This window comes from Excalfactoria chinensis, chromosome 20 (assembly GCF_039878825.1).
Source record: "Excalfactoria chinensis isolate bCotChi1 chromosome 20, bCotChi1.hap2, whole genome shotgun sequence".
Classification (NCBI taxonomy): domain Eukaryota; kingdom Metazoa; phylum Chordata; class Aves; order Galliformes; family Phasianidae; genus Excalfactoria; species Excalfactoria chinensis.
In genome coordinates, this window is record NC_092844.1 from 4,531,140 (window position 1) to 4,556,734 (window position 25,595).

Sequence of the window (25,595 nt, forward strand, 5' to 3'; positions counted from 1 at the left end):
TATAAGACAGATTCTTTTGTATTAGCGATCTGTTGATTAAGTCCAGGGACCTGCTCAGATACCCTCCTTTTGTAGCCCTGCACCCCTCCCCTGCCCAGGCAGTAAAAAACAAACAAACAAACTCTTTATCTGGGATGGGGAAAACCAGAAGGTCAAGAACTTGATAAATCAACAAGTGCTTCTTTTAGAAGCAGCAATATAAAATCATTCAGACAGTCTGAGGGCACTTCCATGCTATTGACCAGAGAGGCAGCAATGGCCCCATGCATGTAGATGTGATGCATACCTGCAAACACCCTGCTCAGTGCCTGCCAAGGCAGCTATGTCCTCCTGCCTTTGTTCTGGGCTGTGCACAGTACAGCATCCAGTCCCCAGGAGGAGTTCCTGTGCTCTCATTCCTAGAGCACCCATCTTCAGCACCTCTCAGTAGTAGTCATCCTTCTTGCCATCAGCTCCCTGGATGCCTGCATGGTTCTTCTGCTCTTGGACAAGTTCAAGGTCATCGTTGTCATCTATCTCACCGCCATGGTCCTCCTGGGTGCAGAGGGACAGTCAGGAAGGAAAATCAGCAAGATCCAGCTGGAAAAGAGACCCTAACAGACAGTATCATGCTGCTTCTGAATAGAGCTGTTCTGCCATACCAGCCCAGCTTGGGAAACCCAAGACAGCAGGGAATAATTCAGCTCTGCCCAGGACCTTTAGATGACGCTGGCAATTCACCAAAAAGTAGAGTTAAGTAGCCATGTTCATTTAAAGAACACTGAATAAACTAGCATTGCAGTGCAATTTTAACATCTCAGCCTGTTGCATGAGAAGATATCCTACCTCCATCACACTTAAAACCAGTGTAACAAATCCCACCCCAAATGCGCAGCAGCCAGCACAGCATCTCTTGGCACCTTTAGGTCCAGATAGTCAGTGCACAAGCCAGGTTCTTGCAAAGGACAAGGAGAACTCCCCTTCTCTGGGTCCCTAACACAAGAAAGACGTGGAGCTGTTGGAGACCATAGATATGTGGGTTCCAGGTTTGTTCTGGATACTCATCCCATTGAGCAGAGACAAAATTGAAAGCAGTTCTCACATCTGCTTCCCTAAAAGCTGAGTTGTGCTCAACTCCTGGCTACCAGCATACTCAGGTAACAATTTCACTAGAGAGGGAAAGAAGGGGAACCTTGGTGTCGTACAATTTCTTGTTCCTGATCTTCTTGATAGTCATCCATTGGGTCCTCCCTGGGCTTGACAGGTCTGCCAGCATCCTGAGAAATACAGAAGGTCAGACATCGTTAGCTCTGCTCCAATCCACTTCCACTCCCTGCAGGGAGACAGCTCTCTGGCATTGGTGCTTAAGGTCTGGAAGACACCAGGCTACAGCTCAGAAACCAGGCAGTGAAATAAGCCCACATCCATCTGTGCTTTCCTTCCCACTGTAGAGGTCTTTGTTCTCCTCCTTCATTACATTGGCTCGGATTTATTTTTTTAACTTCATAATTGATCATGATTTTAGAGCCTGACAGATAAAACACTCCTTTTTAAAAACAAGCAACGCTCAGCTGCATGTCAAAACAAGCCAACATTTCCCTGATGCAGTCTGGCTTCAGACAGCAAGAAGCACTTTACGAAATAAATGGCTTCCACCTACAAGCAGGCAAACAAGAAGTCAGGACTCCTGCACCTTGTCACTGCTGTCAAGTTTGCTACGTGCCCAGGAACAACAAGGCTTCAACAAGCAGAAAGGACAGGGCCAAAACAAATTCTGGTACTGACCCAATGATCCTTAAGTGGTTTCTCCTGCTTGCCCCATCCCTGCAATGGGATTACTGATCAGTTTCCCTTTGAGCCCTTAAGCCCTCTGCCTCCCTCCATTCACAGCTGGCAGTCTCTCCCTAGCCGCTGCTGGCTGCCCTCGTGTCAGTCACCTTCAGTGGCTTCTCCTTAGACTCTTCTTTTGCACTTGGTTCCTTGAACTTCTCCAAACCTCCCACCTTCTCTTCAAAGTCAGGTCTCTCCAGCTCAGCTTCCTCAAACTCATCCTCCCCTTGGTTATTGGGATCCTGGGCAGGATCTGCAGCGTCATCTGGCATCTGCATATGAAAAGCTTCTTGTGAGTACCAGACAAGATATACCTACATAGGATGCAGAGGCCAAGATGATCCCACCCTCACCAGCTGGGAAAAGCTATTGCCCAGAGTCAACACAGATTTCAGGAGGAAGAATCCTCACTACATGATTAAGAGTACAGGAATATTGTTCACCCAGAAGAGACCACTGATTACTCTTAGCAGTATTCCCCTGCCTTTTCCCCATTCTCTTGTCCTATCTCAATCTTTCATCTGCTCTTGGCAGTTCAGGCTCTTCTCGTTTGAGTGGTAATGAAGCGATATAGAAGGCACAAAAGGATCTTGCTGCAGGCTTTGTTTCTCTCTCTAGAGCTGGTTTCTCCTTGGGAGATCAATTCACTGTCAGCAAAATAGTTGCAGGGCTGTTTTGCAGCTGACTGCTTTCCCAGAAATGTTATCGGTAGGTTTTCTCTTCTGTATTTGACCAGCTTTACAAACATCAAGCAGCTGCTTTCCACAAATTCAGTGGTTTCCTTTTTACACTTCTCTTGAGCCTCAACCTCCTCCAGTGCCTTTCTGCCCCTTCAGCTTGGATCCAAGACCGTTACCCTCCCACCACACCATATGAAAGAGGTAAGGTGGTATCAGCCCTCTAAAGAGAATTTGGCCCTGTCAGTTCACTGTGCCCATGTCAGTCATCAGCAAATAACCTTCAGCTATACAGAGAAATACTCAGCCAGCCACGTTATTCCTGCTGCTGAAAAGTTTGTTTGCTTTCTTTATTTGAAGTGGGGGAACTGAGATGAAGAAGCACATTGAAATCCAAGAAGACAGAGCCAGTGCTGGCTCATCACTTCACCAGTCATACCTTTAATCAAGCAAATTGATGGTTTTAACCCCAAAACCCCCAGAAGCAGACGAGAGTTGAGAGTTGCATGTCACAGAGACTTCTGGGAAAGCACCTACTGAGGTGGAACAGTGGATTTTTATTCAGATGAAGGAATCCTGATAACAGCACAGCAGTATTTCTTACCATGGGCTCCTGAACAACAGTCTCTTTCTGAGAATGCAAGTTCTCCCTCTCAATCATTCCTGCATCTGCAAGGAAGAGGGATAGTTATCAGTGCAGTCTCTGGATTAAAGACAAAAAGAGAGCAGTGATATGGACTTATCTGGTAACCCTCACAATGCCTATAGGATGCAGATCACCATTTCCAGTGGGATTCTCACAGAAGCCTCAGTTCCCAGCTTCCCTCCCTTCTGCATTCAAGCCCTTTGAGAGTAGCAGAGCACCTCAGCAATATTCTCAGACTGGACTTCTGTACTCAAAAGCCCATTTGAGCCCACTGCTGGTTGGGTAGCTGCAATATTTAATTGCTTTGCCCAGACAATATCAAGACCTCTGTGGAAGCTGCAAGTCTTCCTTTAAACACATGCAGAAAGCTTTTCTAGCTTCCAGTCTTGGCTGGCAATACATTAGTGCTGTACAGCAGGTAATTAGGGAAACCATACCCATTTCAAGCTCTTCATTATCCGTCCTTTCCTTCTCGCCTTCCTGATCACCTATTTGATTCTCTGCTCCTCTCTTCTGACCGGATGGCTGTGAGCTGCCCTTCTGAGTCTCTTGCCCAGGCCTGGGGTTGAGGTGAAGGCTCCTGGGATAACTGTGCACTTGGGCATCATCCATCTGGGCATTCACTTTGCTGACTATGTCCTTCCAGCTGCACCAAAGGCACAAAACAGAACAGACCCCACCTTGCCATGGAGATATTTCAAAATGCCATTTAAAGACAGCAAACAATATGTAACACGCAATGCATGCAGAAGTCTGTCCTAATGTAACGCCTCAGCTTTAGCAGCTTTTTGAACCCAGCACATCACCACCACACAAACTCCCAGTAAGAAGCCCAGCCTTTAGCTCAGGTTCCCCTGTTACAAAGCCATCAACATGCAAACTGGCTGTCAAGAGAGTTTGTCTGGAATCTCCTGGTTTCAGCCACCCCGTGCGAGGGTTCTTGGCACCAGCCACACGGCCTCTTCTGTGATTCAGTGTTACTCTTGGCATTGATACCTTCTGAGAAAGCTGGCTTATGCGCTCATAGCACAAACAACACTCAGTGTAAACAACAGCCTCCAGCTGCTCAATAATTTCTTGATGATAGATCCAGGAAAGGAAAAGCATACCATACTCTTTGCCTTTGAGAAGTCATTTGCCAAAACATGGCCAACGTTTGCATTCTGTGCTCCACAGACCAGTGACAACATCCTTTCTAGATTCAGAGCAGCCTCAAGAGAAACTATGCACAAGCACAGGACAAAGCCCTGCGTTTTCTGGAGGATTCTGTGTCCTCATTTCTGGCACAAGCTATTGCTGTTTTATCCCATTCTGAATACAGAAGTCTTGGGATGACAGGTCTTGGAGAGCAGAAGGGACCATCACCAACCTTTGCATTTGCACTGGTTTGCTCCCTGTTGAGTGGTGGTTGTCTGGCATCTGGGTTTTCTCAGCAGCAGAAGGTTGTTTCAGATCAGACAGTAACAATCCAGGAGCTTGGCTTTCCTCATGGCTGCTCACCTGAATGCGCATCACCATGTTCATGTCCTGCAGAGAAGGCACAGAAATGCTTTCAGGATACACACAAGCTCCCAATCTTACTGTATTCTTGTACACCTCCCACCTTGCACTTGGGCCAGAACATCTTTATCCAGAGAACAACAGACTCAGAAATGGCCCAGAACAAATCCACAGCCCTGCCCAGCCAGCCCCTGTTATGAGAGGTCACTCTCCCTCCACACAGCCAAGAGGAAGTGATTTGAATCCTATGAGATCCAAGCTTTACTCATCATGGGTAGCCAAAACAAAAGGGACAGCTCTTAAGAAAAAAGTTGCAATTAGAGATAAATTACAATTGCAGTAATTATTATATGTTGATTGTCATGTTGTCAATTATTGTCCCTTACTGTGCTCGCTAGCAGAAACCCACAAAATGTACAGCAACTCCTAAGCATTCCCATAGCAGTTCACAGCCCTAAATTAAGATGTGAATCTCTTCTTATTTCAGTGCAGACCACAGGAAGCAAGCAAGGATTACACAGAAGGCAAACCCAGTCCCCAGTGAACCGGTTTCCTTTTTCAAGACAAATGAATGCTGTTCTTTTTTCTTATACAGGCTTGTGAAGTGAGACAAACGCAGCAGGCCTGCCCAGTGCCCAGGCTGCAGTGCCTGCTCTCAGGGCAAAAACAAACCCGAGCTCTGCAGAACATACTGGGTTTCCATTTGGCAGGCTGTTCACAGTGCGGGTGAATCGGATGATGTGACCATCCCCATGTCCTGCTGCCCAGGCTGGTGGAGCCTCTGGTGGTGAATTGGCATCTTGCAGAGGGGCCGGGTGAGTGAGGAGCACGTTCACCTGGGACCTGAGGGCATCGTTGCTGTTGGAGCTCTGGCCCCGCAGCAGAGGGCCATCGGCCTGCTTCCGAATACCAGAGACCTGTGATGCCAGCGAGCTCCCTGCAGGGCGACTCTCTGGATTGACTGGAAAAGCCTGCAGAGAAGGAAGGACAAGAGTGAGCTCCAGAGGAAAGGACTATTCCCCCCAGTTCAAAAGCCCCAGATCATCCAAAACTCCCAGTTCCCCAGGAGCACCACACCTTCTGCCTTGTGAGCTGCAGTTGGCTGTTGCCTGGATCCAGAGGTTGCTCCTTCAGCACCTGGTGCTGCTGCTGCCCCTTCCCTCCTCCTCCTTTGAAGCTTGGCATCTTCTGCAGAGCTTCCTTGAGCTGTCTGAATTCCTCCATCTGGGTCTGAGGGGACAAAAGAAAAAAATAAGGAGAAATCTTACATGATGATAACAGGGTTGAACAATTCCTTGCTGAGTTCTCACAGCCGGTTGTGCAGCTTGGACAAGCTGGAACAAAAGACAAGCCATATGACTGGAAATAGTCCACTACTGTTAATGGAGAACTCAAGTTAGTCTTCAGCTTTCCCTCCACATCTCACAGATATTGTGTATCCCCCTTTGTAAGTCTTGCATCTTATTTTATTGCACATTTTTACCTTAGAAATAGTGACACACAACAGCAATGCTATTTACTGCACAAGCCATTAACATAATCCCTGCTTTTGCATTAAAAAATATCTTGTCATGGCTCTCGTAGGCTCCCTCTCCTCCTGTGCTTCTCATCTACATTCACATCAGCCTTTTTTTTCTTCTGTGAAGGCATTCTCTGTAGATACTGTCAGCCCCTCCAAGATGAACACAACTGGCATAATTCCACTTGACAATTCAATTCACTTTGTGAGACAAATGAAAAATCAATTCTCCTGGACTATTCAACAAATGAAACACTTTTCACTGCAGCTTATTTCTTCCAGTTCCCAACCCTGAAAAGTAGGACTTGGAAAAGCCATCCAGGAAAAGCTCCCCACTCCTACCCCCCTTATTTATAGGGAAGTGAGGAGAGAGAGCTTTTCATGTGCTTGCCAAGGTACCTGGGAGTGGACCAGAGCGGGGACTGGGCAGAGCAGGAAAAAGCAGCAAGGGAAGTTTAGCAGGAAATTAATTCCTGAGTAGGCTTTGTTGATTTCAGTTCTTCCCCCTGAAATTTGACCTTAAGACAAACACTGAAACAAAATAAAAAGCCAATAAAATGATCCACCAAGCGAGGAAAAGAGAAGAAAGCCAACAGCTGTTCAAGGGTTGTAGCCCTGGTAAGGGACTGCCTCCATTCAGAGCAACCAAATGGGAGCAACCTTGTGTCATAGAGGACTGGGCTGGAGGGCTGCTGGTACCCCATCCCAAGCTCTATGCACCGTGCTCCATTATCCCATGCCACATTTTACCTTGCACAGCAGCTGGTGTGACAGCCACTGCAGGCTCAGTCCTGTGGGTAGGGGGCTTGTGGAACACATTTGCATCTCTGAAGGATGTATGTGGCACCTAGGGTGCAAATTGCTCCTCTGTAAGCCATCCCCTGCCAGAAGAGAGCCAGAGCACCAAGAGGACCCAGCACAAAGGCACCACAATGAAGCCCAGCTGTGCTGGGAGAGTCTGTGTGCCCATGGGGTCCCTGATCCTTCATGTGGCACTCAGCCCCAACAAAGGCAACGTGATTCCTTTCACCTTGGTGTTATAAAACACTGATGAAATGCCTGAAAGAAACGATCAGAAAATGGAGCAGGAAACTGTAGGATTGAACAGTAGGGTCCTTGTTAAAAAAGATCCAGAGTGCTTTCTGAACTCATTGGATCAAGCCCTACTGCTTCCCAAGGAAGCAGAAATAGCAGAGCAGACAGATGGCTGGAGCATGGCTTTATAACACAACCGTCTGGTACCTTCAGAGCAAGGAGCTGAGCTCTGTCTCCACTCTCTGAACAAATCCTTTTACTCTTTGCTCACTTCCACTTTTGGCAAGAAATGACAGTAAGCTGTTTCTTGCAAACTGCTGTTCCCATTGGTCACAGTGCTGAAGGGGCCATGCATTAAGGCTGGCATGACAGAAGCTGCCATCGTGTTCTGCAGTCTGCAAGCACTCAGCTTGGCAGTCTTAACACCTCCAGCCAAGTTCTTTTTAAATACTACTCAGAGTATGTGCAAGTTTGCACACTTGATGTGCTGATTGCTTTCTCTAATGCAGCACAGTAATTCAGATTGGTCCTACCAGCTGTGCCCAATGCAACGGCACTCAGCAGGAGTGAGCAGCACTGGGTGTGGGCAGAACTTCTGCACGATGCTGGAAAGGCTCATACAATCTTCAGAGCAAGAGCATGACACCATATCAACTGGACCCCATGGTCCTCTGCTAACACTGCTACCACCTGTGCCTCTGGCCTCCAGACACTGCTCCCCTAGCACTGTCATAGGCAGCTTCCATGAAGGAATAAAGCCACTAAGTAGATTTACTTAGAGAATGCTTCATGGTGCACAAAGGCCCCAGTGTATGGCTGTCCCACGTGGCCCTAGGTGCCCCTCTGTCCATTACCTGGGCGTTAAGTAGCTGAGAGTGAACTTCTTGGTGGGCCTTGCGAAGGAGTTTGCTCTCTTCTCTAAGTTTAAAGACTGTATCTGCAAGAGAAGAACACATTTATATGAGGAGCTGTTTCTGCAATCACAGTCTTTCTTCCTTACCATAAATTCCTCTGAAGCCTCAGAGCTCCTTAATCCACCCTGCAGATCTAACACAGAGCTTCCCTCCAGCTGCACAGACAAGCTGTGCCTTGAAAGGACAGCGCAAGCAAAACAAAACCACGCAGGCAACATACAGAAAGCAAACAGGACAACTCAGTCCCCAGGGATGCTCACTCCCGTACTGTTAAGTAGCAAGATTGTGCCTTGCAGCTCCCAAACTGGGGTCCTTTCAAGCTCTTTGCATGCTTAGTGCTTCAGTGACAAGACACAATAAACTTCTGTTTTGCTGCCTTGCAGATAATTGTGTACCCTCCAAAACAAAGAAAGACAGCATCAAAAAAAAATGTTCGCCTTATTTCAGAGCCCGAAGCTCTCTCAAAATATCACCATAACCGTGCACACAGTGATTTCTCTGCAAAGAGGCATTGCTGCATCTGCCCTGACAAGAAGGGAAGTTTTCTCCATAACAGGACTGTGCTGCAGGCCAAATCACATGCTTGACTGCAACTCAACAGTGGCTGAGCTGTTATTCAAGTGGTATAGCTTTCTTAAACATCCATCCCCGGGACAGGACAGTGTCACTGAGGTTGTGTGCTGCGTTCTTCCCTTATGGTGAAGGCTGTTAACAACAGCAGGAACAAAGAAGGCTCCAGGACTACTAGTGCTAAGATCTCTGCCCATGGTGTAGACTTCCCTCAGCCTTCAAGAGAACCAGAGGCCTCTCTGCTGTATGAGAGATGAAGCAGTTTCACTGAGCCAATGCCACATCTGGGTCTTCAAAGCATGCTCAAAACCTGGAAGTCAAAACCTTCATGCCAAGATAAGAGGCAGAAAAGTGAAGTCTTGCTCTGAATGACATCACCAGGGGTTTTTAATCAATGGCATCAGTAGGACAAAAGTTTCAATCGTAACAATGGGGTCCATTTATCTGCAACACAAGCTCAGCAGTGATCAAACCCAACCCTCTGCCTTCAGAACAGGTTGTGCAGGGAAAAATGGAAGGTGCAAAATGAGAGTGGGGGAGCAGCAGAAGACAGGCTGTGCTGGGGTGTGAAACGCAGCATAAATAGATGGCAATTTTTACAAGGTAGAGGAGAAAATAGATCATAATGCAGCAGGAGGGGGAAGATGCAAACAGGATTTAAAAGGCTCCTGTTAGCAGAATCAGGAAGCTTCAGCAGGCTCGACAAGAGCATATGCTTATATCTTGTTAATTAGCAATCAAAAACCACTTCCAGAAGGAGGGATTTAGAAGAACGGGGCAGGGACACCATAACAGCACCAGCATCATCCCCACAGCCTGCATCACATGTGTGTAGATAGCTTTGTCAGCAACATGAAAGCTACCCAAAGCTCCAAAGCAAGCTGCATGACCACGAGGAGCTACCGAACCTAGTTCCACTGCTGAAAACAGCCCCTCATGTTTCCCTGAGGGCTCCTGCCTTCTTCCAGCACACCTAGGGCAAAGGTTTCCTTTTCATAACTGAACCTAGCACAAATCCCTCAGTTCCACTCTAACAGCTTGGAACAATGTCCTCTACTCAGATCTGTCTCTCGTTCTTTATTCTACCTGCTGACAGAGGCACATCTTCCATCACCTCTCCTTGGGACACATTATAAATAGAAAGCATTTATGGAACACAAGGAAAGGAAATGAGGTATTAGTAACACTGCTAGTTCTGTGTCTGTCACCTCTCAAGAGAATTCCTTGCTCTTTTGTATGCCACAGACATCAGTACTTCCTCTTTAGGGAAGAGTTAGTAGCCATCTTCGAGCTTAAAGCACAGAAAAGAGATAGGATGAAATAAACAGCTGCCTATTAAAGCAGGCAGAGAATATTAATATATCTCAGCCTTAAGCTGACCTTCCTGACTAACTTCTGTTTTCACATTGCTTTTCCGAATGTTATTCTTTCCTGCGGCAGAATTCATGTTCTTACTCCATTGGTGGCTGCATATTTCAAGAAGAGAGATTGAATCACATATGTAGGTCTCGTTTACTTGTGCTCAGGGCTAGCACAGCACACTCTCTCACACAGGTCTTCCTACAGAGTCTGAAGGTCTTTTGTGAGGTCTGAAGATCTATTATTGCCTTCTCCCTAGCTCAGATCTTCAGTCTTTTCCCTGCCTAGTGTTTTCTTGGCTCTCCATCATACTCACCTTGCAAATTTGTGACTTCACTATCCTTCTCCTGCTGGAGCTGGGCATACTTCTGGCTATGGGTCTCCAGTGTCTTACGATGTTCAAGTTTCAAGCTATTGTGCTGCAGCTGCAGGTCAATCAGCTGCTTCTTGACATCTTCATGCTGGTTCTGAATACAAAAAGCAGCGTCAAAGTCAGTACAACAAAGGAGGAGAAAATTAATTTAACTGTTGTCAAGTGTTACTCGAGTGCCTCTGTTTAATGAGTTGCCTGGGGAGGCATGAGAGCCTCTGGTTACTCCAATAAGGTAACTAAACATCCCAGATACAAAATAAATAAATAAAGCATTCCTGTAGTGTAGGAGGGATGTAAAATGCCAAATAAACTGAACGGAGGTCTCCTCAAAAGCCACTAAAATGAAACAAGTGTGTGAGTTTCATGACAGAGAGATGCAGATGCTGGGACACAGCCAAGAACGCTTCCACTCCCTCACAAGACCACAGACCATATTTGAAGCAGGCCAGAACGCATCTGATAACGGCCTTCTGATGCACTTCTGCCTCCTCCTCTCACTTCTGCTGAGCCCAGGAACACAACACACTGAGACATCCTTGTGCTGAGACCCACTGAACCAGAATTCACCTCCTTTTAGGTTCCCATGGTAACCCAGAGGCACTTCCACATGCAGTTTGTCAACACCGATTACATATGCAGATGGATTGGCTCACAGGTGAACCCTGGCCTTTCCACACAGCAGCTCCTCAGAACTCAAGCAGCAATTTCAATTGCTTCCCATGAAACAAATGTCTTTTTTCCTTTCTTTCCCTCTCCCTTTTCAATTTAGATGCTATCGATGCTGGCATTTATCCCCACTAAAACAAAGTGTCTGTGTCCTGGGCATTCTCCCCTGCAGCAATTATCCTCAGCTAAAAAGAAAAGAAATAACTGTGCTCCAAAAATAAATGCAATATGGAATAAAAAGCCTTCTGTAAAGAAGGGTCCCAGCAAAAGAACAAAGAGGGTGTTGGGTTCAGCAGATCACAGGATCAGGAAGAAAGATAGAGAATTAAAAAAAAGATTCCTGCTCTTGCTTTCAGAGACTGTAGGTACTTACAGCTCCATCACAGAGCACCTGATCCTGGTCCAGCTTGTTAAGCACCCAGAGCATCTTCATTCCCATGTATGGTACTCATATGTGCAAATTTCAGGAGGGATCTAAAGATGTTAAGCTAGTTGGTAGCTGCAGGACAGGAGGTCTGTAACACGCTGCATGCATGTTGTGCAAATACAGAGCTCATGCTTTTCCACTGTGGCCCTGCAAATCATGCCAGCACTACGAGAAATCAGCTAGTCTGTGAGAAACAGGGAACCCCTCTTCTTGGCTGGATGGACTTAAACCAGTGAGACTTTGCATCCCACATTCCCATTGGGGTTTGAGAAGATACAGCTGCTGCGCTGCTGCGGCACCTCAGGCACAGCATCTCACCACCACACCTGGGGAAATGAGCGGGGATGGGAGGGGAGAGAATGAAACAGAAATCCCTGAAAACCACACATTTCTGCTACATTTTAGGAGGCAGCTTTGTAGGCTGCATCATACAAAAATAGGATCAGTGGTTGAATGCTTTGCCCACAAGTAAAGGAAGGGCACACCTCACTGCAAGTTTCCAGGCTCCTGCAGATTCAGGAAGCTCACGTGAACAATTCTTTGTTTAAAGCCACCCGCTTCCTTGCCTGTATATTCTGGGAGTGCTAAGAGGCCAAAAGATGTTAAAAAAAGAAGAAAATCCATCTCCACTCAAGAGGGCAAAAGGAGTTATAAGGAGATGAAATCTGGCCCCAGCAGGCAACTGCTCCAGCTGCTATTTTTGGACAGAGCCAAGCCCCTGAGATCAGTCTGCCTGTTGCAAACATTAATCAGACACAGGTAACTTCATTACAGATCAGAATGACAGCACAGGAGTCAAGTAAGCATGATCCCTTTTCCCTAAGCAGCAAAAGGCAACTGGAGGTTACAGAGCTATCCGTGGAGGCAAACCATCACCAAACCTGCCACACGCAGCATCAGTGGCCACAAACACAAAAGCCAGATATGCTGATGAGGCTTCATGGAAGTCTTTGGTCACATCTGGGACCTTCACCTTAACAGGGCTAGCTGCTTCTATTCGATGCTGAATCTCCTCAATCACCCATTTTTGCTTCCTCAATAACGATAGAGTTGGCAGCAGCATCCCTTGTGAAGAGGATAATCCATGTGGGAAGCATTTTTCACCTGTGCTCCAAAAATAAGCATTATTCACAGCCCCATAGCTAGCTACAAGCTGAGTCGAATGCAGCATTTCCAGGGAAGAAGCTGCAATCCACCAGACCTCAGTTCCAAGGGCCCATCTTTCAGCAGCTGTAGATGCAGTTACAAAATAGATGAAGAATTTATTCTAATAAAAGGAAGCGAGAAGAGAAAGGGAGCCAGGATGAAGTGCTCTCACTGTCCCCATGAGAGAAGCAAGCTGGACCACGCTACTCAAGTTGTAGTTGCTATGAGGATGAAAATGACTGAAGTGTTCCCAGAGTCTGCAGCACTGGATAATGCCCAGGAGAGCTGTGCTCCTCTCCTCCCAGGGCTGGGATCCAAAAGCAGGCAGCTGGGTGTCCAGCTCTGCTCAGTGGTGCACAGTGCTGCTGGAAGCCAGCCTGCTCTCTGAGCCCCAGCACTAAGTCACCACTGGGCTGGGAACACTCCAACTTTAGACATTACAGAAGTCACCAGCAACGACAGACCATAGTTGCGCTGTGCTAACGGAACCCAACTTTATTGTTATGATACAGTTCAGGTAGAACACATGATAAGATACAAAACACTATGAGCAACCCCTATCTGAGCTGCTTACGTGGCCTCAGACACATTCTCCTATCCTAATAGGGCAAACAGTAGCAAAGAGGCCCACTTTCATAGTAAGAAACACAGAAAAGAACATGCTGAACAACAAAACTCCTGCCTGATAAGCTGCACAAAGACTGCTATTGAAACGAGGTATACACCAAGGCTGTAATCTGATGCAAAGCCCAACAGAACAAATAGGAAAACTCCCATCAACCTGAATAGGCAGGAAAAAACGTGAATCAACACCAGTGTGGCCTCCTCCCTCTGGGCTGGCACTAGCTGCAGGAAGGCCATGGCATGTCCCAGGCATCTGTGGTAAGGAACAGCCCAGACCTGCCTTCCAGGGCACTTTCTAACTTGCAGCACACAGTGAGTACTGGAATCAGACCAGAATCTTACCTTCAGGATCTTATGCTGGGAACTGAGGGCCCCATATCTATTCATAGAGTCTTGCTAGGGAAAAATAAATAAATAAGAGTCAACAGTGCCATCAGGTCTCAGAAAAGCCAAAAGATCAGCCAAGTATGAACATGTCACTTTGTCCTAGTGAGTACACTGCACATCCTGAACACACTCCTCTTCAACATTTCCCTGTCACTTTGCCATTCACAGGCCAGTAGAAATCATTTGCCTAGCCCTGGAGAAGAAACTGGATAGGCTTTGCTCATGGCATGCATACCCTGAGGAATAAACTGTACCTACCTTCTCCTTGTTGAGAGCTTCCTGAGCTTCTAATTTGTACACTAAAAAATCTAGAAATGGAAGAAGACAATTAAATGAGCAGGGATTTACAAGGACTCGTCTGTGAACATTTAATCCTGTACAACAGCTTTAGAAGATGCAGCAGTCTGTAGCGTCCACATATCACAAAGTGCAGGGATGCTAATATTGCCAACAAGCCCTTGTAGAGCTCAGCACCTTCAGCTCCCTTTTAAGAAGTTTACTATTTCCAAGAAGAAAGCAGTCTAATACCAGACATAGCTATCAATTCTACAGTGCCCAGACACCAAATCATGGGTGTCATCACTCATGGATTAGACTGAGAATATTGACAGGGATATAAGAGAGCAGAACCCACCTCCCAGCTCACAGGCAGTAGACAAGTCAGCTTGCTATTCCCTATGCGCATTCTAGGGATGAGCCTCACTTGGTGAGTGTTTAGTGACACACACACACAGTGCTGAAGGCAAAAAGTGCCTCTGGATGCCACACGTGCATCTGCCCACAGCTGGAGGGTTGTCTGGCTGCTGCTCCACCACTTGTACCAGTGGCTTACCTTCCTTTGTCTTTTTGTGCTCCCCTCGCTCCTTCTGCAAGGATCGCTCCAGTCGGGATCTGTGCTCATACACAACTGGGGAAGCAGAAAGAGATAGAGCATGAGATAAACCCTGACGTTTCTTCCCAGACATTATTCTGCACACAGGGACACACCTGGACCTCAAGTCCTCAAGGCCAGCAGGTGCCCAAGCAATCAGACATGAACAATAGGCCCCTTTTGTTTCAAATGGGCTTCACAGCTTTTCCAGTCTCTGCACTCAGGTTTTACGTAAGAACTCAAGCTGTGAGCTGGATACAGTGGCCAGTGGCTGTACTATGCATTTATAGGCCAAGTCCAATACAAGGATTAAGATAACCAGAGACTGCCAAGTTTTCTGCTCTGCACCAGCAGCATGCAAGAGAGATGTTTTCTCCCCTTCTCCATCCCAACCATTAACTGGCCCTCAAGGACATTAAGGAAGAGTGTGCCAGAAGCCCTCTCTCCCATTAGACACAAAAGAGCATCTGTGCTCTGCACAGAGGAGCAAGAAGATAGAAGGACGAGGCTGCTTTGTGCATCAGCCACATGACAAATGGAAGTGCCAGAGAAGCCTCCTGATGGATGATGATTTTAATGCACTCTGATGCCTGAGTGCTAACAAAGAGCAATCCCTGAGCCACAGCACTCAGCTGCAACCAGAAGCTACTCCAACCCCTCTGTGCAGAGACTGCCACATAACAGCATGAAGCTCCAGGCAATTCAGACAGCAGGGCAGTAAAACCTCACCTCCAAAGCCAAGGTCTCTGGGACAAATCACACCATGGGTGCTGCACAATGTCCAGGAAAAAGAACCAAGGGGAGTGATATCATCACACATAAAACAATACCCACTCACATCCTAGAAGTCAGGCCAGGACACTTTCATAAACAATACTGCAGATCAACCCGAAATTGCAAGGCTGAGGAACAAACTTAGATCAGATTAGTCCTCCCTACCTTACCGCCCACAGGTCTCACGCCTCTGCAGACCCTGAAGGAAAATAAAACCACCCAAAGAAAAGCATCTTGTTGCCACCTCACTCATTCCTCCCTGGCCACCCAGCTCCTCAGTTTCCACTTCTGCAAACAAGCAACTATGAAGTTCACAGCTATTCGCTGATAAATGGCAGCCCAGCACCAGTCACATCTCATAACCATGTGTGGGTTTTAGCCTTCAGACTCCCTGCAAGCGAAGCAAAACCCAGATGTCAGAGTGAATTGGCTGTTTCTCACTTTAAATAACTGCCAAGCCTTCAGCAAACCTGCAGGCAGAGCAAGGAGAGAGCAGAGACTGATCACAGCACAGCGACAGGAGCGCCGGGTGCACAAATCCAACACGGCATTGAATGAAGTGGTGGATAGAAATACACTCCAATATCATGCACACACACTTGCCTCTCTCACAGCCTGTGCTCCCACACCACTTCCTTCAAGAACTTTGGGGAGCTGCTGTTTTGAGCGTTCTGTTGGATCACAGAAGATCCAAGTCTGGTGGCTTTACTAAGGAGACTCACAATGAGTGATGTTTTCCTTCCCAGCTGAAAGTGCCTCTTGTGCCCGGAAAGAAAAACCCCAGCTGGTTTAACTCAATGACTTTTAAGCTAAATCATGACAATGGCTGGGTCCAAGGTTGGGATATTTGCAATACTCTGGTTTACCAGCAACAGATCCGTTGCTATTTACAGTCATCTCCAGCAACAATTGAGAGTTTGAGCAAATTAGGGAAAGAGAAGAGGGATAATTCAAGCCAGGAATAATAAGGGGTTGAGACCTAATAATGTTGGTGATGGTAATTCGGTAGTCCAGTTCTTTCTGAAGCCACCTGGAGGCAAAACCCAGCCAGGTAGGGCAGCATCTGACACAGGACCCAGCTTCAAAGCACAAGCTGAATCCAAATACCTCAGCATCCTATTGTCCCCCAAGGAGCAACCTCAGTACTTCCAGGTGGTGACTTTTCCTGGACTGAAATCAAGCATCAGCAATACAAGACAGACCAGCCAGCTCTTCCTGGAGCACATTTCTTTCAGTCATTGCAGGGATGAGGACTGTTTTTCAGGCTTGCCAGCTTGGCCTCATGGTGACACAAGCTCAGTTCAAGCCCAGAGTGAGGAGCCATCCCCGAGACAGAAAATCACACCCAAGCAGTTGCCCCTGAAGTAATCTCCAGTGAGCAGACAAGGAGCTGTCATCTTCCCCACTATATCACCAGGTCTGCACAAACCAGAGAAGTTGGACTGAGCTTTGCAGAGTTCAGCAGCCGCTGTATAAAGCTGTCTTCCTGCTCACCACCTCTGCAGTGGGACCCAGCAACAGCTCAGCAAGCCAAAATGGCACTTATAGCTACAGCAGACAGGAAGCCAGGAAGTCTTTAACAATTTGCAATCATAAGAGGGAATGGAGGGTGATCGGTGCCTAAAACTAGGCTGGAATCCAGCCAGAACTCAGCACTAAAGCACTGTCACCTGCTGACAAATGAGCTAAAAATGCAGAACTTGAACTGCTGAAACAATGAAATCCCACGCAGCGTCCTGCCTTTGGGAAAGGAGAGCAGGCCGGGCCTTCCACAGACATGTTCTCATTTTATGAGATCTCAGAGCGCATTGCACTCAGGTGTATGAGGAACAGTAAATAAACAGCACCAAATTCCACCTCATAACAACAGATCTTCCTTTAGCAGAGCTGGAAAGATGAATCAGATGCAGAAGATAGTTGAAGCCATGCAGTAAGGCAATATGGGGCACAAGAGCCCCCGGAGCACAGGCAGCCAGCTCTCAGCCACAGCCAGGCATGCAGTGTGCTCCTACCTGCCAAGCACCTCTCCCACATCATTAAAAAAAAAAAAACAAACAAAAAACAAGAAAAAAAAAAGAAAAAAATATATCTTTGCCTCTTAAAAGTGTTGGGCAAGTGGCTTCTGAAAATACAAAGCGTATCCATGGCAACAACTGTATTTAGGAAATGGAGGACTCGCAGAGGGTTAGAAACCCCAGCAACAGGAGACAGCACTGCTATTCAAACACATTTTGAGAGGAAAAATACTACGAGCCTGTCTCCGCAGTTGGCTGCAGCCAACAGAAGTGGGGTTCCCTGAGGCTGCTGCTGTCAGCTTGCTCCTTAAGGAGCCAGCTTCCCTCCAGGGCAAGCAAGAGATGCTGACATACCAGAAAGGAATGTGGGCCAGCTCCTGCCCTGCTGGTGTCTGCATCTCAAACATGGGATGCAGGAGGAGACTGCAGTAGCTGGGGCTGTGCAGCACATCAGGAGCTGCAGGTGTCCAAATGCCTCACGGCAGAGTAAGAAGAAACGGAAGCAAACTGTAAGATAACTGCAGTAAGCCCATATACTTGCTAGATCGATTCACAACATTGTCTCCCAAGGAAACATACTTTCAAAACAAACAAACCAAAAACCCCAGACCACCCCAGCACACACATCACACCTTCCCTTCCTGAATTTACATGTAGAAATGCACAGCCCAGGAAGCTTATGTCCAGTGCTCAGTTAGCATCATGACACTGCACACAAAACCACCTGAAAACGTTTAACCCACAGCCCAACTATCTTGAGCCACAAACCCGAGGTATTTCCAGCCATGCAGCTGATAGAAACAATGTCACTTTGTGTGCGAACAGAGGCCGTAACAGACACTACAACAACCCACCCTCCTGCACTACACACAACCACTGGCTACCAAAGAGTGGATTTCTACCCAGGAATGAGTTCAACAAAGCCCTCTGGAGCCCAAGCCGAGCGAGATTTGCTGGCAGTGCAGCTCTGGCATGGTTGGGCAGGAAGTCTGAAGCGTGCAGATCTGCAGAAGAAAAGAGTTCAGCAATGGAACAGCATAATGCATCCTCAGCCTTCCCCACAGGAACATGATGCTACAGCATCACTCTCCCACAGGCAGACAGTTCTGTAAGCAAGGCGGACTGGTGGGAATATACACCACGCTTCCTTTCCAGCAGCTCTCACCAGATGACTGGGTTTTCTTGCCCTCACTGCTCACCAGCGTGTACCTGGTAAGGGAGTTTGGAAAAGCCCATTCATCACCTTTCCCTGTTTTATGTGGATTGGTTTTTTCCCCCCTTTTTTCAGGCATCCAATCAGCCCCAAACAAACTGGCGAGAGCCACAAGCCAGTCTCTAGAGAAGATGACAACAGGTTTGTTTCCTTGCAAAGGAAACAGATGAGCCAATATGATGACAAAAATCTACTAACAGAGCCCATTTGCCTCTTTATTCACTTTCTGGATCCAGAGAGCAGTCAGGTCTCACAGCCTGCCTACACAGGTTCTCTTTGCGTTTTTCCTGTTCCACATTCAGAATGATGCAGGGTTATCCTTTATGGTCAAAGAGAACTACAAAGAGGAATGGGTGTGATGCTGCACTCCCCACTCCAGTAAAATGCTGTTCCCTTTGCTGCTGTGTGCAGCAATTCAGCCTCGAGGCCGTTTAACTCCAGGATGCAAAGCTGGGAGGGAAGAAACAGGGAACAGCATCATCTTAGAGCTCTTCCAAGCCAAAAGATGAACCTCACTCCGCAAAGGCCCCCCACTCATCCACTGGGCTGTGCTGGAGCAAAGGAAGCTCAGCAGGCACACGCAGCCGCTCACTCACCTTGGAGCTGGGCAGACAGCGCTTCCTGCTGCTGTTTGTATTTCTGGGCAAGGGCTTCGGCACTCCTCACCTTCTGCTGCAAGTGGTGGTACAGGAAAGCTCCCGAGCCCAGGCACGCCACTGCCAGCAGGCAAAAGCCAGTCTGCAGGAGCCCCTTCTGCCTCCTCGAACACATGCCCGTGCCCATGGTGAGGCTGAAGCAAAGCGATGCAGCGCTGCCTCCCTGGCGCTGCTAAAGCATCTGATTCTTTTTTCTCCCCCAGACAGCTCCTTTGCTCCAGAAATCTACAGATCCCTCAGGTTACTCTCTGCAGGATTCAATCCAAGTCTCGCCTTCACTCCTCCCCAGCCCCCGGAGAAGCGGAAGATGCTCCAAAAGCGGTTTATTCCTCATCGCCCAGCGGAGCGCAGCGCAGCCCAACGCCGTTCGAGCCGCGCCGCATCCTTCAGCTGCGAACCGCGGCGGGGTCCGGGCCGGGGGGAAACCGGTGGAAGGGGACCAGGAGGAGGAGCAGCAGCAGAGAAACTTTTGCTTCCCATGTGCTGCAGAAGGAGGAGGGGAGGACTGTCCCACCTCCCCCTCTCCAGCACCGACCGGAAAAAATAAGCCGTGGGATGAGGAGCGCTGCTGCTCCCTCCCCTCTGCTTCCCTCCCCGCCTGCGGCTGCCGGGGGGGCCGGGAGGAAGCGGCGGTCCCGGGGCTGAGAGAGTGCCCTCGCTGCCCCCAAAGCCGGCGTGGAGTCCTCGGCCCTTCCGCCTTCTCCCAGCCGCCTGCCGAGCCCACTGCGAACAGTGAACCAGACATCGCTGCTCCCACCCAGGAGCAACTCGAACGACCAACTGCTTCCACGTGTTTGCTTTCCCCTCCCCTTTATAAACAAGACAAGGAGCCCAAAGCCTACGTGGTGGGCACTTGTTGATATCAGGAGGGACACTGGCATTAGTTAACAAGGGAAATAGCCTCCAAACTTTAAGGTTTTTAAGGGTAGGCTGGCTGGGGCTCTGAGCACCCTGATCTAGTACTACACATCCCTGTTCATTGCAGGGAAATTGGACTAGATGACCTTTAAATGTCCCTTCCAACTCAACTGGTCCTACAATTCCATGTGGGCAGCTCTCTTCTGGCAGAATCCGACCTACTTTACCCAGGCAGGTGATGACGCTCAGCTGGACAAGAGCATGAGAGAACAGCCCTCCTGTGCAGCACAGCTGTATGCTGAGCTCAGCTGAAGCCCCCAGGTTTGTAATGAATCTTGCCTGCACCAGCAGCCCAGCTGCCAGGTTGGCTTGTCCCTTATCTGAGCTCACAAGGACGTTTCCTCTGGAGTTCCGCCAAGTTCCACGTTTCAGGCATCTGGAGAATAAGCAAAAATCATAACAATTAATGCTTCAGCAGCAATTTCCATCTAAGAGTCAGGAACTGTTTTACAAATGTTAATCAAAGGAGCTTTGTGGTACTGCTGGGAAATAGCAGAATGTTTCCATAATCTGCAGATGGGGATACAGTGGTGCAGCATCCTATAAGGTTATGATTTATCCAAAACAACTATGTTTTTAAAGTTCTTCTTTTCAAGCATTTTCAATGGAGTTGATATATCTTTCGAGGTGAATGCCATGAGGGAGAAACAGCCTACATGACAGCGGGTGATTTGGATAACCATCCTCACTCGTGCACAGCTTCCAGAATAAAATGCACTTTTTACAAGAGGAATTAACTGAGTATCCTGTATTGAAACACTGAATAGCTGAAATTTAGTGCTCAGGTCTTTCTGAAAACCAGGATCCCTCTAACATGGTACACACTCAACCTATGCCTGCCAGATCATTTGACACGGTACCAGGGATATCTTGCTGCTGATTCAGGTATCCTCAGTTCTGAACTCCACCCCTGCACATCAGCCAGCCTTCAGTCCAACTGCTCCACTGCAGAAGTCAGGAATGTCCTGTGGGGCTGTTGGATGCTTCAGCATCTCCCCAGGCTGTTTGTCAGGAGCTGGAATGTCTTTTGTCTGCATCTTGAGGACTGAGAAGGCAGCCTGGGGAAAGAGGGATTTGAGTCTCAGCTTTGCCTCTATTCAGCACATTCTTTTTTTTTTCTTTTCCTCCCCTGCTCTCATTAATTACTTCCTCATGTGCTGGTTCCTGCCTGAGAAACGCTGGGGATTCCTGAGGTTTTGACAGAGAGGACTCTGGAAAAGGTTAAAATCCTGAATTAGGGAATGTCAATCTGAGAGCTTCCACCGATAAAGTCGCTCCAATTTATCACTTTTAACTAATTCTAGCACTGTAAGAAACTCAGTTACAGTTTTAGTTCCGTATTTCTGCACCAGATACAGAGCCACGGAAACTGCAGCCCAGCAGAGAGCAAAAGGGTTTGCTTCTCACTCGTGCTCTGTCAGTGTTTGTGCTGTTTGAGCTGTGCAGCCTGCTACTGGAGTCTCAGCAGATTGTAAGCAGATCCCACATCCCCAGGACTCCTTCCTTTTGGTCCTGTTTTTCCACATCATAATATATAGAGAGATCTCAGGGCCTATAGTAGCAGTAGCTGTTCTCTGTTCCTCTAAAATGTTTTCTGATTTTCAAGGAAAGCTAAACAACTGCAGGACCCCCAGCAAGATCAGGGTTTCCCAGTAGGTCACCCATCATCTGAGAAGCCAGCTCACAAACTCCTTCCTTGCACTAACTGCTACTGGGCCTGAGTGTTCTCATGGAAGTACAGAGGAGAAGCACCCTGAGCTGAGAAAACTGATCAGAGCACTCTTGAAATCCATATCAAAACCCTTTGTTGTGCCTCAGGGATTATCTGGTCATCTCCTTTTGCCTCCTCTAATCTGATGATGGCTTTCAAATAATAATCTGAACAAAACAGCACTTCCCATTGGAAAGCTCAGACTGTAGGTACTTGTAAAAAAAAAAAAGCCACTTTTTTCCCCTGGAGAGCAAGCCATGCATATTAACCATCTGTGCAGGTATTACAGTCCTGGAAAGGTCCATCATTTTAATCAGAGCTTTGGATTTCAGAGCAGGCATCTAATTGGCTGCAGGAGTGTTTTCAACCAGGTTACATAAATGCTGCCTGTTGTCTGAAAAAAAAATGCCTGTAAGAAAAGTACCTTTGTGCTAATAGGATACAGAGGGGAGGCTTCACTGTTTAGTGACAGCAGTCCCACAGCTGTATTTATAAACCTACCTGTCAAACTGGAAATGCCCACAACCCTTTTTATGCAATTAAGCAGTACACCGTAACCCTAAATCCTTTATGGGTCTTGCAATTGACATCCAGGTAGACACACTCAAAGTATCAGTGCCCAAATATTGGAGGGCACAGGATGAGCAGGTATCCAGTGTATAAGAAAGAGGGATACAGACATTTAGAAAACGAGAGCCTTAAATAGTTCTCAGGAGCAGCTTTCGTCTCAGCCTCTCCAACATGAAGGGGTAGGAAAGCTGAACCATTCCTTCCTTCCTGTAACAAGAAACGACAGCGTCTAATTAGGATGCACTAGAAGGAACCATAGGGAACTAGTGGGGCCATTTCTCATAGTGTATTTTTCACATTTTTTGCCTCAATCTGGCATGCTGGCCCAGCTATCTTGGTTATCTTCACGAAGCCTTCTTGGGGTTAAGCTCCTTGAGGCCATGGCCAATCACACCTCAACTCTGGCTTAGTGTACACAGCCAACAATCAAGCTGATATTAAACCAGTTAGAGAAAGACCTTTAAATATCAGAATGTGTTACGTGCCTGTATTTCCAGCTCTTCTTGTCTGACCAGCATAAAAGAATCAAAGTACTATTGCCTGTTTCCTCCCTGCACTAATAACAGAGACCATATTTGGAGATAAAATCTGCACAAGTGCCTGTTACTTTCATAGATCCTGTGGCTGTACACACAAACAGCCCATTTGGCATGCAGGCACTTGGCTCTTGCACGAAAATGCATGTTCTAGCCAGCGCTGCCTGTAAGCTCAACCTCAAGAAGCAATTATAATCACACAAGCTCTCGTTCTTACATAACACCAAGTAACAAACCTCACAGAAAGCAGCTCTCCAGGCTCTGTTTATATGATTTAGAAAAGGGAAAACCCCCTGTGGTGCATACAAATTCAAGGCCCTCTTCTCCAGATGACGAAGAACTGGTAATGGTGGGCTCAAAGGAGCACTGCTGAATACCCCAAGGAACACAACATTGGACGGTTAGGGTAATACTCAAGCTTTTTACCTCTGAAACCCTTCCAGCTGTTCCCATCTTTCCTTACTCCTTGCTCATCTGCCTTCTCAGATGGTCCTGTAGCAAAGATGTAGTGTCCCTTCTGACAAGTTCCCCAGTGTCTGCACCAGCAGTAGGAATTCATGGCCTGTGTTTGCAGATGCTGCAAGAGCAAAGCTAAAGTTTGCGGTGATCTCTAAACCTGGACCTGCAAAGGGCTGCCTGCTTTTGTTAAGGACTGAAAGGGTGTGCTTGCTTTTCATGTGTTTACTTTTAAAAAGTGACAGAATTTTATGAGAGGGTTTAATTCTCCTGCTGCAAATCTGGCTATTTCATACAGAGATTGTGTACACAGCATACTAAGTACAGCCAGAGAAGCATAAAAACCTTGTTCCCCTTGCAGGGAGGTTCAATGCCAAATATTCTCCTACAGCCACGCAGAACTTGATCCCAGGTACGTGAATAAGTTGCTCAAGTAAACGCAGAGGCAGGAAAAATGGAAGATTAGCTTCCTTCTCTGCTCTGTGGCCGTGAAAAGAAGGCAAAATCTTGATTCATCGCTGATGTAATCCCACTGACTTCACTGCAGTCACACTTGGGATCACTTTGGGATATTGAAGGCTATGTTGATGCTGCAGGATGCTGCACTCACAAGCTTTCTCAAGCATTAGCATTCTGATGTGGTAGAAATTCATGCCATAATATAGCACTGAGAATCTTAGGATAATAAGGAGGCAAAGCTGCCTGCTGTCACCATTGCTAGCTAATTATAGCAGCATGGACAGACCTCCATTGCAGAATTCCATATGCCGTATTCATCCAGCGTGACAAATAAACGTTAAAAAGAGATTTTGGAATCTTCTAACTTTAAGGCTAGAAATAGATTAAGTAATTGAGTTGAATGACCATTTCCCTGTTTTTATCATGCAGCTTTCTCTCTTGCTCCTAGATGTGCATCTGCTGAAGTGGGTGGGGTGGAAGTCAGGCAAAGACTTCTTTCTTTCTTAAGTACCCTCTCATGTCCATTGGTTCATAGCAAAAGAATGGAGGCACGACACATTTCTTCCATTCTCTTTCAGCTTACATAGGATCAGAATGCTGTGTGCCTCTCGGTACTATTTTGCACTTCATTTGTATTTGTGAAAATGACCGTGTAATAGCAACACAGAAATAGAATAGAATTCCCAATTTTTTTATGGTATCGCTCCATATTTATGGGTCGGATAGTCCAACACACACAGCACTAATATTTAATGTATGAATCAAAGTAAGCACGTCCTCTTCTGAACCAAAGGGGTGGCTTTTACCTTCCCTAGACATTGTTTCTAAGCAAACAAATGCAGACAAGTTCCACAGTGTGCTGGGAACCCTTCCAATCAGTTTTTCAAATACCCACTGCAAAACGTTACAAACAATATCACTGCCTTGGTCTTACTTGCTTGAATAATTTATTTAATGATCACAGGCCAATTATACTACATTGTTGTTAATTACACCGTTTTAAAGCTGGAAAATCTCCACCAAATTCAAGAGTTAGCAGATTTACACCCCTGTGTGTCACACAAAAATGGACTTGTGCTTTGCCTATTATTTAGCAGTTGCCTTACTTGCCTTTAGGTTTATTGGATACAGATGGCATCCCAGGACAGACACGGACCTTTTAACATATGCATCTATTCCCTTTGAAAAGACTCCTGGTTTATTTCAAATCTCCTGTTGTTTAGACTAGTTTTCGAAAGGCCAAAGCTCAGGATAAAATGAAATCATTCAGTTCTTAGAATCTCAAAGATTCCAACCCTAAAGTCTGCGTTGGCCTGAAGCCATAACTTCTCTAGCAAGAAACGTGGTTTAAAAATATCAGGATCGCTGTTTTTCAGTGCTAAAAGTTGTTGGCAAGGAACAAAGAGGGATTTCCCCTTGGGTGTGGGTTCTATTAGCCTGTGTTTCCATTTGCTTCAGAGGAGAGACCTAGATGTGGAATTGGACTTCCTCAGAGTTAATTCCCAAAGCTGGGTGTTGGATGTAGGTCATTTTATGGCTGAGTTTGAAATATGGCAGTTCTCACTAAAAAGTAGAAGCCTCACATACCCTTTTTGTTCTATTCAGGTCGTTGCCTCTGAAGGCATTACCACAAGGCGTAATCATAACCTCAGCACAGATTTGCAATGCATGAACCAGGGAAAGGTGCCATTTCCAGGCTTTGCTTTTAAGGAGAGAATTCTCCAAGGCAATCTTTCTGTATGCAAATTCTTGTATTAAGCATGC

At 46.9% G+C, this 25,595-nt stretch overlaps 1 protein-coding gene across 2 annotated transcripts; it reads right to left on the bottom strand.

The window, feature by feature from the left end:
- LOC140261227 (uncharacterized) lies at positions 1 to 19,920 on the bottom strand. Of its 2 annotated transcripts, none has more exons than XM_072354431.1 (14): positions 19,122 to 19,920; positions 14,485 to 14,559; positions 13,911 to 13,960; positions 13,608 to 13,661; positions 10,346 to 10,496; positions 8,041 to 8,123; positions 5,710 to 5,862; positions 5,325 to 5,603; positions 4,502 to 4,659; positions 3,570 to 3,778; positions 3,091 to 3,155; positions 1,917 to 2,081; positions 1,185 to 1,256; positions 1 to 534 (listed from the first exon to the last, which is right to left on the bottom strand). In XM_072354431.1, the coding sequence occupies exons 1-14, from the start codon at positions 19,306 to 19,308 to the stop codon at positions 424 to 426; spliced, it is 1,812 nt and encodes a 603-aa protein (XP_072210532.1). In that variant the 5' UTR covers positions 19,309 to 19,920; the 3' UTR covers positions 1 to 423. The 2 variants fall into 2 exon arrangements, with proteins under 2 accessions (XP_072210532.1, XP_072210533.1); XM_072354432.1 differs by having other exon boundaries at positions 2 to 534; positions 1,172 to 1,256; positions 19,122 to 19,730.
- Positions 19,921 to 25,595: the final 5,675 nt, after the last annotated feature.